At 39.5% G+C, this 16507-nt stretch overlaps 1 protein-coding gene across 1 annotated transcript in view; it reads left to right on the top strand.

Moving 5' to 3' along the window:
- Positions 1-16488, top strand: part of lrrcc1 (leucine rich repeat and coiled-coil centrosomal protein 1) — an 88532-nt gene extending 72044 nt beyond the window's left edge. Inside the window, 7 exon segments of the mRNA XM_042332480.1 lie at positions 2219-2393; positions 6492-6655; positions 10634-10842; positions 11461-11498; positions 11501-11597; positions 13458-13593; positions 14913-16488. Coding sequence (XP_042188414.1) covers positions 2219-2393; positions 6492-6655; positions 10634-10842; positions 11461-11498; positions 11501-11597; positions 13458-13593; positions 14913-15035 — 942 coding nt within the window. The 3' untranslated portion in view covers positions 15036-16488.
- The last annotated feature ends 19 nt before the right edge of the window (positions 16489-16507 follow it).

The raw sequence follows: 16507 nt of genomic DNA, 5'->3' as shown, positions 1-16507 counted from the left end.
GGCATATCACTTTTACAATGAAATTGTTTTAGTTGGATGTCTGGATGATGCATTAAATCAGTCTCCCTCTTTTCCAGAGAACTGGGGAAAGAAACAGAGAGACACAATAGCTAAAATATTTTCCTAAGGGCAAAATACATTTATGTTGTGATAGTGGATAGTGTTTTGCTTTGGGGTAAATTTAATGGAGTTTACCCTTCTCCTTCAACATTTTGACAGAGAACAAATTTGATATATAAAAATCTTATTAAAAAGAATGCATTCTAAAATTAAATTTACATTAGCTGAAGTTTTTGATATTGATGCACCATTAGAATGGTGAATATTGAAATTACTTTTGAATTGTAGTTTGTTCATAAAAAAATTACTAAATGATTCAGAAGTCTTTACAGTTGATGAGATGCCATATGGCAGCCAGTGGCTCCATTCATATTATATCTAAGCATGATTCTTTCAGACATGATTGGTGCAAATACACCATCAGATAAGTTTTGTAAAGTATGAGATGGAAGTTTCCAAGAAAGAAAAAGCTTATTTTTGTATAGCATCTATAACAGTAAAATGTCTCACAGCATTTTACAGTAATTAATGTCAACTATAATCTTTCTTTTAGAAAATTGCATCAGCCAATTTGTGCACAGGAAGATTGAACAAACAGTTATGAGTTGAATGATCAATTGTATCTGGAGGATTGTTGGCAGGACAATTTGTTTTTTTGAATAGTGATATGGGATTATTAACGTCCAACTGAACAGATAAATGGGACCCTGGTTAACATTTCATCGAATAGGTAGCATCTATAATAATGCAGTTTTCTCCCATTACTGCCCTGATTAGTCTCAGCCAACATTGATGTAGAAGTGATAAGTTTGGTGTAGGTTATCTGAGCCAAATGCATGAAGTCAGCTTCTTGGTCTGTCTTTGGTCATTTGCAAGAAGAACCTGTATGAAGTCATAATAAGTCATAATAAAGACATGGTTGATGATAACATGAAAGTATCCAAAGTCTAGTATATCTTACATGAAGGACACTAAAAAATGCAAGTCATTGCACCACACTCCAGCACTGCATTGAAGTGTCAGCTTAGACTCTGTGGTTCCAATTCCCGACATGGGGCTTGAACCCACAACCTTCTGGCTCAGGTGCGAAATTATTACCACTGAGCCAGGCTGACACCTAAAATCAACATAAAATCCCAAGCAGTACTATAACAGGTAACTCCCACCAGGATTTTGGATGACTTTTTGTGTGTATTTTGAATTCGTTAGTAAGCGAATATCGGGGTCTACACCCGACTTGCATTATAAATAAACCTAGATTATAATCAGCCATGTTATAACAGAGTTCTACTGTCGTAACTTCTCCCTTTGGTATTAACACTGTGTCTGTTCAACATGTCGTATATCTACAGCGCTATAATTACTGACAAAGGGAAAGCACAGATTTAACTTTTGGCTTCTGATTTATAATTTTAGACCTCAGAGCAAGATCTGTAGATGTAAGGAGAATTATGAATAGCGGCAATGATGTGATCCTGGATGTGTTTGTGGCTTACATTGCAATGATTGTCAGGCTAGATTGTTTTTATTGTTCATCAATCAGCTGTAATTACAAACCAAACCCAAACATTCACCCATGATTCGTCATTTATTGTCTCAAGGGAATGATTCAGGTCTGATTTTAAGTTGATGGCAGATGGGATTGATACACTAAACTACCATTTTATCTCTGTTCACAGATATGCTAAGTCTATTATATTGTTATTGATTACATTAGCAGTAGTCATATTTTGCCATCTGTCATCCCCTGGACAAGGGCAATCATTCCTTTCTTCTCGTGGTAATGTTCCTGTACTTTGCTTTGTTCATTGCGCGTTGCTATATTTATCTGATATTTTTATTACCGCAACTTTTATTTTGGATTGCTTTGTTATGTTTTGGAAGAATATCACTGAAGGATTCAGCTGCTGGCAGAAATGGTTATAAATTGAAGTTACTGTGAATACTGTTATTCACAGCGCCCTTATAAACTTTGTTCCTCAAGTGACTAGCATTCATCTCCTCTGCAAACCTAGACTTGTACCCCAACAGAGACTTCAGCATCATGTCAAGTGGGAAGTTTGGTTTGGATTGACCCCTGCCATTTAGCAAGATCAGTCAGTTGGTTCAGGACACAGTAAGTAATCTGACTCTTATAGTTCTGTCCATTTTAATGTAGAGCCGTATTCGAACACTGGAACATGTAGCTGAAGAAGACAAGAAAAAAACGGTTCAAATCGAACTTCTTAAACTGGAAAAATCTAAACTGATTTCACAGCTAACTGCCCAAGAATCAGTGATTGATGGTCTCAGAGCTGAAAGAAGGATCTGGGGACAAGAATTAGCTCAACAAGGTAAGATATTGCATGTGAAAAATAATATTTGTACTTTTAAGTCACAAACTTAAAATCCAGTTAAGTCTGGAAAAAGCTACAATATTGTCTTATTTTTTCTATTTCTTAAAATGACACAAAACATAATTTGTTGTTGAATCTGAAAAGGTGAAGAAAAACTGAGTGACGATGATAATAATATATAATCTTTGCATTTGATATAGCGCCTTTCACATCAGAATGTTGACTCAAAGGATATGCTACAAAGGGTATCCTTTCTAGACAAAGTGTATATCCATACATTTGATACAGCTGTAATAATTTTCATGACAATATTACTGTGTCAGTCTGGCTCAGTTCTTAGCATTCTTATCTCACCTCTGAGTCAGTTGGTTGTTGAAGCTCCACATCGGGACTTTGAACTAGCATAGTCTTGTCTTACACTCCCATGCAGTGCTGGGAATACTCTGCATTGTTGGAAGTGCCGTCCTTCAGTTGAGGCATTAAACCTATCTATCTGTTCAAGTTGGTGATCACCTGGGATTATTTAAAAAGAGAAGTTTATCCTGGTCTCCTGCACAACAATCCCCCAAAATTGATCATTCACTTCATTACTGTTTATGGGGCATTGTTGTGTGCAAATTGCATTCACTACAAAATACTCAGTCACTAAACCTTAGAGTAAATCCTGAGAAGTGCTTTGAGGCATCCTCCTAAGGTGAAAGGACCTATAACAAATTTAGTGACTGTATTTTGTAGGCGATTGAATAAGCAATTAAAAAGCAATCTAGAAATGAGAATTATTTGAAGAGATGAAAGAAATCAAAATATAGTTTGGACTGGAAGTTGTGGAAATAGGTGATTAATATTTTTTTTCACAACACCTTAAGTCAGGGTGGTCCAACTTGTGGGCGGGATCCAGGCCGGGGATGATTTCATTCGACCCATCAACCATTAACAACTTCATTGTTCGACGAGCAAACACAGGCGAGACCAAGCCCCAAGCTAATCAGGAGACAGTCACCAGGGGCTCAGACCCAGCCCACACCGGGACTGATCATTCAGGATAAAATATTGCTTATGCTGCCCATGGATGTTTTTCAATCCGTCATCCGGTCCTCAGCAGCCAAAAGGTTGGACCACTCTGCCTTAAGTAAATGGTTACACCTGAGAAATGGAGAGTAAGAAGCATGTTCAAAAAGCAATGAAACCTGGAAGTGACAACCATTTAGTAAAGCATCAGTATTGCAGATTGCTTTGTGGAATACTTTCGTCTTTTTCCGTGTAGAGTGAAGGCACTCAGGGACAGTCAGCATGAATTTAGAATCAAACATATTCTAGAATTATTTGAGGAAATAAATAGTGCACAAGGAATTCACAGTGGATATGATCTAATATATTTGTAAGTGCAGGAGGCTTATGGAATTAACTTCTGTACGTGAGGATTTCTAAAGAAATAAGGCACATGGAATTGGTGAAAAATAAATTTGCTGCATTAAAATCGTTTGCGCAATTAAAGGTTTTGATGAATGTAAAGTTTAACCTTGAAAGCCAAAACCCTAATAGTGGATGGTTCTAGCTGGATAAACAGCAGAAAATTTGCCAGTAGTCTCAATGGCAAGGAATGTGTTTTAAGCTGATTTAACTCCACTCTGAGGTACACAAGCCTTGACTCTTGCCAACCTGTGTCTGATACTCTTTAGGAGGGTTGTCTCTCCAGGAAGACTGAAGAGTTCAGTCGCAGGGAATGTCCATTCCTAGGTGGCATATGTATGTGAAACCCTGCCTGATTTAGATGCTTTTAAATATGGCAATGGGTTTCCGCATGTGTAAGATACTCTCCTGACCAAACAAAATCATCTTTCAAAAAGTGCTTTTGTAAAATGTCTGATTGATGCTTCAAAGGCAATTTTCTGTATCAGAAAAACAAAGTTTATTTGCTATACTGTTGCTTATCTTAATTGAATTATAATCTGTTGAATTTTTTGATAAGGTCACTGAGATATGTCTTTAATAGCCTGTGAATACAAGAAAGGAGAGAACAAAAGGAGCTGATGCCATGAAATGAATAAAAATAAGTTACTGTTATCTTCAAGAAACCAGAAATGTTAAGATTTATCAGTTTACAAATAAATATGGTTTTACTATGAAGGATAGTTCAGAATTTTGAAATATCCTTCACTACATTTTTACTTTCTGTAATCTTATTTGAAGTGTGGATCCATACTTTTGTTCGAGACTTTAGATTACTTTGACAGACTACGAATAAAGCTTTAATGCCACCTTGTGGTTTTGCTAAGAATAGTTATGCTTTTGTGAGGAGAAGTTCTATGTGTGACCATTCCTCTCTATTTTTCCCCGTATCTATTTGTTTAAGAAAAAGCCTATTACCTTGAATGAGAAATTTTAATCTTATTCCGGTTAGTATATTTTAAAAGGATTTTTTTTTAAAAAAAACCTTGCATTTGATATAAGCACCTTATTACGTCTTTGAAACGTATCAAAGCATTTCACAGAATATACTGTAAATTGAATTGACTGCATATTCTGTGGGTGAAACGCGGCAGCTAATGGGGCACAAAATATACATATTGAGGTAAAAATGGAGAAGGAGCAGAGAAATGGGATTAGAGTAGATGGATTCCGTGACGGCGTTGTCATGGCATTGCATTATTGACCCCTTCTCTGCAGAATATTTTATAATATCCTGGCGTTTGACATTTAAGTTTTAAACTCAACTCAGAGCTTCTCAAGTGGGTCAATGGAATACGTCACTCCAACAGTAATAATGGGGTCCAATTTACCATATTTCTTAACTGAACTCCTTAAGGAGCACTCAAAATTGGCATGTGGAAACGTTTAAGAAAGTTTGTCACAGTAAATGGTTGGAACTTTGCCCCAAAACAATCTACTTCCATTGTGGATTTCCCACATGTCAGCAGCAATTCTAACAGATGTCTTATTAATGAGTTGAAATCAGGAAGCCTTTCAACAAGAATTGTCAGTAAAACTGCGGCTCTGGTTTTGTACCAACCATTACAGGAGTTGTAAATTGCATGCAGTTAAAAACAGGTTTTTGGTCACATCTTTGAGTTTAGGTTTTACTAACCTCCACGCAAACCAATTTACAGATTTTGATGTACCTCTTTAAATTATTGTGGGTATATGGATGTGATCAGTCTTTATTCTACAATAAGAATTTAGGCTTATGCTTCCCTTTGAAAACTGAAATAAAAATAGTCCAAATTCTCTTGTTATAATAATAATAATAATCTTGACATCTCAAAGCGCTTCACAGAATAGACTGTAAAGTGAATTGACCGTATATTTGTGGGTAAAACATGACAGCCAATTGCACACAGCAGTGTCCCACAAACAGTCATAGATTGAAAATGACCAATTTATTATTGTTTTGGAGGGATTATTATTAGGCGCGTGGAGTCAGGAAACTTGCCCAAGGTTTCGCCCTGCCTGGAATTGAACTCAAGTGTCTCACTTGCAAGGCGAGTGCTCTAACCACTGAGCTACAGAACTCTTAAGACTGTTATGGTACCCAATAACAGTCAAATCTATAATATGGAATAGGTTTTTTAAAATTGTGGTGAAAACAGAACTGAAAATGAGATGGCAGTATTTTAAAATATATTGTGAGCACAATACAGAATGAATAATGGTGAGTTTGGTCAATTGACACAGCAAATCTGATTCATTGTGACAACCTGAAGTATATTAATTTACAAAATGTATGACATTAAATAGACTTTAATCTGACAATGGAAATTTGCAGTGTCCAATTTAGCTGTGGCATTCATGTTCAAAATACAGTCAACAAACTTTGCAATAAAATCCTGTGAAGCGCTTTGAGACATCATCCCAATCTGAAAAGGCACTTTAAAGTTTAATATTTGGAGTTTCTAATGAGCATCTTGTGTAAATATTATGAACCTAGGGATAGGAGTGACAACATGACACATGTAACCTTTGGCATACCCTTAAACATATGTCAAACACCAGGCTGACCAAAAAAAACAATTGCCATGCAAAGTGTTGTCTGTACCCACGACAAGCTACACTGTCATTTTGAGTGGTTGCTATCAGTGCACTGTTTTAACTATACAGGCTCTTCCCTGGCTCAAGACCGAGGAAGACTTGAGGCAAGGATTGAAGTGCTAACTTCAGAGATTGAATCGATTAAAAAACAAAATGTACGCGATATTGATGCTTTGAAGATAAAAAACAAAATAGTAGATGATCAAACAGAAACAATCAGAAAACTGAAAGAGGTAAGATATTCATTCTGGAAACTTTGTAGTTGCTTGGTACAATACAGGAAAATTGATGCAGTAAAGAACTGAATAATGGATGATATGCTTTTAATAAGAAGTGACAGAATAAAATCAGTACCACTGATAAATGCAAATCCTTGCTGGGAGGCAGAACAACTCAATTCTTGCTACTGTTTCTTGATGTTCGCATGGGACCAGAATATAAGATACGAATGTGCAACATCAGAACAGACCATTTTAGTACAGCCAGACCCATGCCTTGTGTCAAATGTGTTATTGTGTAATTTACACTAACCCTCTAGATGAGCAACAAAAATTGTGGTTGTCTTATTTGCCGCACGCACCATTTGCTGATGGCATCAAAGATCTGTTTATTGGAACTACTAGTTTTGACTCGTAGATTGTGCTCTTTGAGTGATATACAGTCAATTTACTTTACGATCTTACCCCTTCCACAGCCTTGCACCCTCCTTCCTCTGACCTGCTAACCCCTTATCAACCTATCTGCTTCCTCCGCTTTAAAGGCTCCGGCCTGCTCCATGTCCTCCCGCCAATCCCACCATCGGTGGTCGGGCCTTCAGCCTCTCTGCCCCTACCCTCTGGGACGTCATCCCACATTCCCTTCGCCTCGCTCCCTCCCTTGTCTCCTTCAAGGCACGTCTCAAGACCCTCCTCTTCGACCGTGCCTTCGACCACCCTCCTATCCTCTCCGCCCTCCACCTTCCCTGATCCCAACACCCCCGCTAAGGTCCAAATCCCTAATCCCTGACTGTTCAGTGCCTTAGGACATCCTCCCAATGTGAAAGGCCCTTTACAAATGTTATTGAAGAGCTTTGAGATGTCTCGAAGACGTCAAAAGGCGTTATATCAGACATCACCAGCACCAACAAAGCCATCTCAGACGATTACTTAATCTCCCTTAACTCCTCAATCCCTTTCCCCACTGCCACCCAACCTACCTCCATTTACGGAAAGGAAAAAAAATCTCCTCTCCCCCACCTCCCTCTCTGCTGCCTTGGAGTCACCTGAACTCCTCCCCCTCTGGGCTTCCTCCCGCAATGACCTCAGTCACTTTCCTCCACAACTCCCTCTCCACCACTCTCGATGCCCTTGCCCCCCTCACCTCCTGAACTGCCTCCTACTTACGCAAGTCACCCTGGTACACCAGGCACCCATGCTCCCTTAAGTCACAGTTTTGTGTTGCAGAACACATCTGGCACAAATCTTATTTAATGGTGCATCGGCAAATCTGATTGGACCACATCAAAACTTACCGCTCCGCCTTCGCCTCCACTAAATCGTCCTTCTACTCCAAGACAATCTTGGAGGCCAAGGACAGCCCCGGGCTCCTCTTCTCCACTAACAACCGGCTCCCCATCTTCCCCTCGCACTCCGGCCCCTACCCAAACCTCCCTCCAAACCATCAAACCTGTCTCCTCGTCCTCCTCACCACCAATATGACCCAAATGAAACTGACCACCTTCTCCCTTGACCCCATCCCTACCCTTAACCTAACCTCCCAGCTCCACCTCCTTGCGCCCCTTTTCACAGATATCATCAAACTCTCCTTGTCCAGCGTTTCCACCCCCTTAAAAACAGTCATCAACACCCCCATCCTCAAAAAATCTTCCCTGGGTGCATCTCCAACCTCCCTATCCTTTTCAAGGTCCTGGATTGAGTCGTTGCTTCTCAGCTTCACCCCTTCCTCTCCCACAAATAACTCATCAAACCCCTCCAATCTGATTTTCGTGCTGCCAACAGCACAGAAACAGCTTTGGTCAAGGTGACAAATGACATTTTGTCCTCCTGTGAATAGGGCTGTCTCTGTCTCCTCGTCCTCATTGACCTCTCTGCTGCCTTTGACACTGTTTATCATTCTATCCTCCTCCATGGCCTCTCTCACCTCAACCTTCATGGCTCTATATGCTCCCGCTTGGCAATGTCATCCGCAAACATGGGGTAAACTCCCACATGTATGCTGATGACACACAAATCTACTTTGCCGCCTCCAGCATTGACTCCAGGTTCACTAATGTTCTATCAGCTTGTCTGACAGACATCAGGGCCTGGTTGAGTGCAAACTTCCTGCAGCTGAATGTGGACAAGACGGAAGCCATGCTCCTTGGCTCCCGGCTATGTCTTCACTCCTACGGATCTAAACTCCTCAACCTCCCTGGGCTCTCCCTTAGACTCACCGAACCAGTGCACAATCTAGGCGTTCAGTTTGACCCCCCCCCCCCCCGACCAGGATCGCCTTCCTCCACCTCTGCCACATTGCCCACCTTCAACCGTACCTTACCCCAAATGCAGCAGACACCCTTGTGCATGTGTTTGTAACCTCCCACCTGGATTACGCAAACAAACTCCTCGCCGGTCTCCCAAGCTCCACTATTCAAAAGATCCAGCTCATTCAGAACTCTACTGCCCGCATACTGACCCGGACCAAACTCCATACCCACATCTCACCAGTTCTGGCCAGGTTCCACTGGCTCCACATCACCGAATGGATCGATTTCAAGATCCTCACATTTGTGCTCAAATCCCTTCACTCCCTGGCACTTTGGAGACATCATCCGCAGACATGGGATCAACTTCCACATGTTTGCGGATGACACCCATTCTATCTCTCGGTCTTGTTTGACTCTCAAATGTCCTTTCTATCCCACATCCGTACATGACCCGCTCTGCCTTCCCCCACCTCCAAAACATTACCCGGTTCTGCCACTGCCTCACCCCTCAGGCCGCCAATATCCTCATCCACGCATTTATCACATCTAGGCTCCACTGCACTAACTCCCTGCTTGTCAGCCTTCCCAACTCTTCCCTCCACAAGCTGCAGACCATCCAGAACTCTGCAGCTCATGTCGTCCCCTGCACCAGGCTCCGTGACCCCATCGCCCTCGCTCAGCTGCACCAGCTCCCCATCCCCCAGAGGATAGAGTTCAAAATCCACATCCTTGCCTTCATGGCCATCCACGGCCTTGCCCCCTCCTGCCTCTGTGACCTGCTGACTCCTTATCAACCTGTTAGTTTCTTTCGCTCAAGAGCCTCTGCCCTGCTCCACGTCCCCTGCCCAGGCCGCCCCACCATTTGCGTTGGGCTTTCAGCGTCTCTGGCCCCATCCTTTGGAACTCCATCCCACAGTCCCTTCACCTCCCTCACTCCCTTGCCACCTTCAAGACACATCTCAAGACCCTCCTCTTCAACCGCGCTTTCGGGCACCCTCCCTACCTTGCACCCCTGCTGATCCCAACCCCCAGCTCGGGTCCAAATCTCTGACTGTCCAGCGCCTTGGAACGTCCTGCCAACGTGAAATGCACTATACAAATGCAATTTGTTGTTACCTCCCCCTTCCCTTCAACCTGTAAAGCAATCTCTTGTGTGGATTATTTCGGCCATACAGCTAACTTTCTTGCATAATTCATATGGTAAATGTCAAAGCATAGGTTCCAGAAGCAGTAACATTAAATGGAAAATATAAACCTATGAAATAAAATGGCAGCTTTTAATCGAGTACAAGGAATGTAATAGTGAGAAACCATATGTTTAATGTATTTCAATCAAATATCACTTTCGAAAGAAAAATATTCCTTGCATTTAATATAACGCCTTACCACATTTTCGAGGTATCTTAAAGTGCTTCTCAAAATATTCGGCGAAGTGAATTGACTGTATATTTTGTGGGCGGAACGCAGCAGCCAATTGCACACAGCAGTGTCCCACAAACAGTTGTGGATTGAGTGACCAAATTATCATTATTATTTTGGAGGAATTATTACCCCTGGAAAAGGGATCCGTCAATCGATGGGTTCCTACTTACTGCTAGATAAACAGAGGTGTGTGGAGTAAGGAAACTTGCCCAACGTTTCGCCTTGCCGGGAATAGAACCCAGGTCTCTCGCTTATAAGGTGAGTGCTCTAAGCACTGAGGTACAGGACTCCACAGAAGATCTAATGAACCACTAATAATCTGCAGGGTTTGCAAGAAAGAGACGAACAAATCAGGAAAGTTCGTGAGGAGAACCTCCAGACACAAAGGAGGTTTCAGGAACAATTGGACGATGAGGCTATAATATCACAGGATCTGAAGGAGAGGGTAGAGAGACTTTCGGAACGGAAGAATGATCTAAAGCAGCAGCTTGAAGATAAAGAAGCGGAGCTGGAGGAAACTAAGAAGGCATATAGGTAAATGGGAAAGTTAGCAGCAGTGCTTCATTACCCATTAATGCCCCATTCGTTAGTTCTTTTTGATTCAAGGACATGAAAAAAATGACAAGTATCTAAAGATGTACATTATATATACTACACAGAATATATGTATATACGTTGGTAAAAGAATTATATCCATAGCATAATATAAAAGAGAAGTTACTATCAAAAGTTCCTAAATATAACATAACTAATATCATTCATATATTATAAAATATTAACCCTGTATTGCTCGATTTAAATTGATAGAGGATGTGTTAGGCTCTGATCAATACTCAGTTCTTGGTAAGGAATAGTCTAAACTATGGTTCTACAATTAATCTTTTCAAGTCTCATTAAAACGATATTGCCTGATCTCTCTTGATCTTGATGTGATTGAAATACAGTGTATGCATAAAGCTTGTGGTTCCAGCTTGTTGTTTGAAATTAGTTTTGTAGGACCAATTATATCAAATATATTGGTAGAGAAAGCTTTCACTACAATTTCTGTTCCAAGTCTTCAAAAACCTGCCATTGATTTATTTTCTTTGTCACGTTATCAAAGTTGGTTTGGCTTCTATAAACTATTTTGTTTGGTGTTATGTTTCTTTGTAGTGCTGTTAATAAGAAGTGGCAGGATAAAGCAGAGCTACTGACAAGTTGGAAATACAGGTCAAACAGATGAAAGAAAATTTTGATGCCAATGAAAAGAAGCTTGTTGAAGAAAGAAACAAAGCTTTGCAAGCTCAGAAGTAAGTTTTGAAAATAACAAACGGTCCGTAAGGACAGTTACTATACGTGCTGTTAGATCGTGCTTCTTCTGGAAATGTGTCTTGCTTCCTTAATCTCTTCACAGTTCATTCCCTGAATCCTTTCTACTGTATTTTTCTTTCACTAAGTACCATAATCACACTTTGAACCCAATAATCTACATATGATCTCACCAATGCCTTATAGACTGTCAGGAAATTGTAGAAATTACCCCATTCTAGCTCATCCACAGGAGATAAATCTTCTGATCGCATTTCCTTGCTTTCCTTCACCACCACCACCCCCATACTCTTTTAGTCTGCCTCTTCAAATAATTATTCAGGTTGGACAATTTGCAGAGGTAAATTTTGAACTTTGTTAATGTCTCAGCCTCAATAGGCTGTACTGCTTATATAATAATAATAATCCTTGCATTTGATATAGCACTTTTCACGTCTTCTCGACTGCTTCACAGAATATACTGTAAAATGAATTGACTGTACATTTGTGGGCGAAACATGGCAGCCAATTGCAAACAGCAGTGTCCCACAAACAGTTGTGGATTGAAGTGACCAATTTATTATTCTTTTTTCTTCCCTGAGGGATTATTATTAGGCATGTGGAGGAAGGAACTTGCCTAAGGTTTTCCCCTGCTGGGAATCAAACCCAGGTTTCTCACTTGCGAGGCGAGTGCTCTAACTATTGAGCTACAGGACTCCACCTTGTATTGCTTACTTGTATTGCTTGAATTGCAATTGTTACCGTAAGATTTAGAGCCTAAGTCGTGAAACAGTAGCAACAACAAAATTACATTTGCAAAGCGCCTTTCACATCGGGAGGGCACAGTGTTTGGTCTACTATTACACTTGGGCCTTTGTATTGATTTATCTTATTTAACATTTATCCGTCATTCTTGTAACCTGTTTGTTTTTATTTGGATGTTCTATATTTGAAAATTTATTATAAATGTATTGAACAGCACCAAAAGTACTGATCCCTGAGGTTCTCTGCTGCTTTTTAAATGGCCCTTTGTTTCCTATTGTTTAATCAGTTTTCAGAGAAAAGGCTTTTATCTTAAATGCTTGTGGATAAAAAGAGTGCACCCTCCATTAGTTTGCTACCCTCCATGAATTCAGTTGTAATTTTCAAGGAATTCCAACAAATTTGTTAACTGTGACATATCTTTTATAAATCTTGCCTTGAATTCTCTGATCTAGTAAACGTCTTTAAATGCTCCTTTACAATGGTTTCAATATTTTTCCTAGTGAAGACATGACATTAACAGCTGTACAATTCCCAGGATCATACTTCTTTATGGCCCTTTAATAAAGAAAGGACAAATGGAGCTCATAAGTTCCAATTACCTGCTGTTGTCTCCTTTACATTGTTTTAGCTTTGATGAATTGGAGCCATACTTTTTGTACATCGACCCTTGTTTCCTTAAGAATGGATTAGAAATGTAATTCACTGCTCATCAATTAATACATACAAACAGGAATTATCAGTAACAGGTCTGATCCCAATTGTAAAGTGAATGAGTAATAAAGAAACATTAGGGATCTAAACTTTATAGTCTGGAAAGAAGGCAGTTAAGAGAGCACCTTGTTAAAGTATACAAATGATTTCATGATACAGATCAGATAACCTAGACAATTATTGTACTTCAAAGTAAACTGACAAAGTAGGACCAGAGGACAAAAGAAAAATCAGTGAACAGGACATTTAGAACATTTATCAGAGAATAAACTATTCCATTACAAAAGTCTGTTAAATTTAGTCTTATCTTTAAAGTTATTTTTCTGTTGTTTTATGAAAGAAAATACTTTATCAGAACATCTTGATTTTTGATTGAAATAATTAAGGGCTACAGTAGAAAAGCTTCATTCCATGGATGATGCCTTCAGACGGCAGCATGAGACTGTGCAGGCAGCACAACAGGCACAACTCATTCAACTAGAAAACCAGAAGCAGAAAGAAATTGAAGCAGCAAAAGAAAAGGTATTGTTTTCTCTTATTTTGGCAACAAGTTTTGATTAAGGGATTTTTTTATGGGTCAGCCAGACATCTGACATGTGGGGAAGCCCACCATGATTAAGAGTATCCAAACATCTAGACTGAGTTTCACATATGGAAATGACCCTGGAGGCCGCTATATAAGTGCAAGTTGTTGTTTTTGTTGTAATAACCGTCAGTATGGCTAATCATCTCAGTTTGCCTAACCAGCTTCAAGAGAGAAAATACAGTAAGGTATTTTTGGAGATATTCTACTACTGTACACCATTTCTAAAAATCTTAATCAAAAAACTGAGGAAAGAATCTGTTGTTTAAAAAAAAGTTCAATTTATTAAACAATAACAAGATTACATTTGAATAGCACCTTTCATGTCGGGAGGACGTCCCAAGGCGCTGAAGAGATCATTGAGGAGCAATATGTGCACAATTCTACAGTTGAGGCAGCTCATCAAAAAATGAGTGCTTAACCCATGAGAACAACAATAAAATTATATTTGTATAGCGCCTTTCATGTGGGGAGGACGTCCCAAGGCGCTGGACAATCAGTGTTTCGGACTCGAGCTGGGGGCGGAATCGGGGAGGGTGAAGAGCAGTGGAGGAAGGAGGGTGACCAAAGGCACAGTTGAAGAGGAGGGTCTTGAAACGAGTCTTGAAGGAGGCAAAGGAGGGGCCGAGGCGGAGTGACTGCAGGATGGAGTTCCAGATTTGCCCCAGAAAACCTAAAGGTTAATTGTTTAGTATCTACTCTCTACGGATTGATTTAAAGACTTCCTGATCCAGACAGAGCAAGCATCTATGGGTGCTTCTTTGCCAAATACAATCCTAAAAATAATTTTAAAAGTAAAATTTCAAAGTTAAAAGAGGGGAAAACTAGCCTCGTTAGGCCGAAAGGCCTGTTTCTGTGCCATACCATGGGTAAGGATGATGTTCAGTATATTGTTGTTTAAAAATATTGATAAATATGTATAACATTAAAGGACATGTTTTTAACCACAATTTATCAAATATCTTTAGTAATAATTAAAATTAGAAGATGTTTAGTAATTTACACTCCTGATTCCGACCCCTTCCCCCATCAATTTGATATTGACTGCCGACAGAAATCTTACTATATAGTAGACAACCAATTTCTAAAAGATTGTACAGTATTAATAATAATCCTTGCATTTGATATAGAGCTTTTCACGTCTTCTAGACATCTCAAAGCACTTCACAGAATATACTGTAAAGTGAATTGAATGTATATTTTGTGAGCGAAACGATTAATCTCTGATACTAAAGGCTAATTGCAATGTAATTTTCAGGTCTACCAGGTGGAAGAAGAAATGCGTCAGCTTCTCCAAGAGACAGCAAAAAGCAAGAAAAACATGGAAGAGAAAATAAGAAAACTGACTCATGCCCTCAGTGATATCCAGCAAGAATTGTGAAACCAGAGAAATGCTTAATAAGATATGTGATACTTACAACTTACCTTTCCTTCCGAAATAATTAGCCACAAGATGACAAATTCCTACTGACAAGAATAATTAGTTACTTGCCAGTTTAAATCATGTATAATGATTTTGCCTGAATGTTCACTCATTTCTGAATGTGACGAGTACTGAGCCAGTCACGAAGAAATGACTGGGTTCACTTCCTTGTCCCAGCTTAAATTCCTGAACTTTTCCAAGACTGTAAAGGAAGTAATCCTTTTGGACCCATGTCTATGGAGTAGAGAAGAAAATAAGCTTAGGCTTATTCCTACGCCAAATGCTTGCTATCTAGTGATTTCTGGAAGGTGATAACTGCATGCACATCTTAAGACTTGAAAGCCATCGTGTTTTGTAGGTCAAGACCTTTGTTTTAAAATTTAAGGTGATGCAAAAATTTGATATAAACATTCAATTTGAATTTGGAAGTTGATTTTCTGCAATTCCTTTTATCCCATTGCAGAAAATTTGCCTCGATATTAAAACTGAATTGTTCACAATGCTTTCCAAAATTCCACACAGTCTTAAATGTTAAGTGAATAGTTTTGAGCCGAGGAACATACCTGAAGATTTTTGGGCTCATGAAGACAGGAATGAGCTGAGAAACGGCTCCCCACAACAATCAAATACTTAGCCGTGCTCTTACGGTCAGTCACTGAGCCCCAGGGGACTTGGCATCTAAAGGACCACACTTTCAGTATGGTTAACCTTCTTCAAGAAAGCAAAAAAATGGTCTTTTTTGGAGGCATTCTTATACTGAAAGCACCTTAGTTTTTTTGTGTGCTACAATAAACACTTATGTAAGCCCGTGGTATGGTTTGATTTCAGCTTGTACTTGTGATGTGTTGGCTTTAACCGAACAGAAAATCACCTTTGTAAATTAAAATTGTCAAGCTTCCATTAGACGTTTTGAATGGATGTAAAAAATTAAAACCATCCACAACCCTGATGATTTTTCATTTATTAATGTGCTATCGAACCATAGAGTGTGTGAAGTTTCAATGCTGGCTCAGTGCTGACTTAGGCAATCTCACCCAGGCAGCATTTGGCATCAGCATCCCTTGACCCCAGAAAGGAAAAATTGGCCAGTTCCTGCTGCTGCTGAATGTTAGATAAGAACAGAATCAGACTCAAATAAGGCATCCTTCATAGTAGACCAGCCCAATGATACTCATTGTTCAGGCTCATGTTTATACCCAAATAGTCACAGAATCTGATGCCAAGACAGGTTTCTATTTTCATGAGAGGAAAAATGTGACACTAATCTGACAACCAGATTTTCACACAAATCTCTTACCAGGTCAGGCTCTTACAGAACAATAGTTCTTTGAGAAACGATGAAGCACTTATTTATTTAAAAGATGTAAAATTATATCATTCTATTTTGTACTATACTTAATAAATCATTTTTATCAGATTTTTGTGTACTC

The sequence above is a fragment of the Callorhinchus milii genome, unplaced genomic scaffold (assembly GCF_018977255.1).
Source record: "Callorhinchus milii isolate IMCB2004 unplaced genomic scaffold, IMCB_Cmil_1.0 Scaffold2, whole genome shotgun sequence".
NCBI classification, from domain to species: Eukaryota; Metazoa; Chordata; class Chondrichthyes; order Chimaeriformes; family Callorhinchidae; genus Callorhinchus; species Callorhinchus milii.
This window is presented reverse-complemented; position numbering and strand designations above follow the sequence as displayed.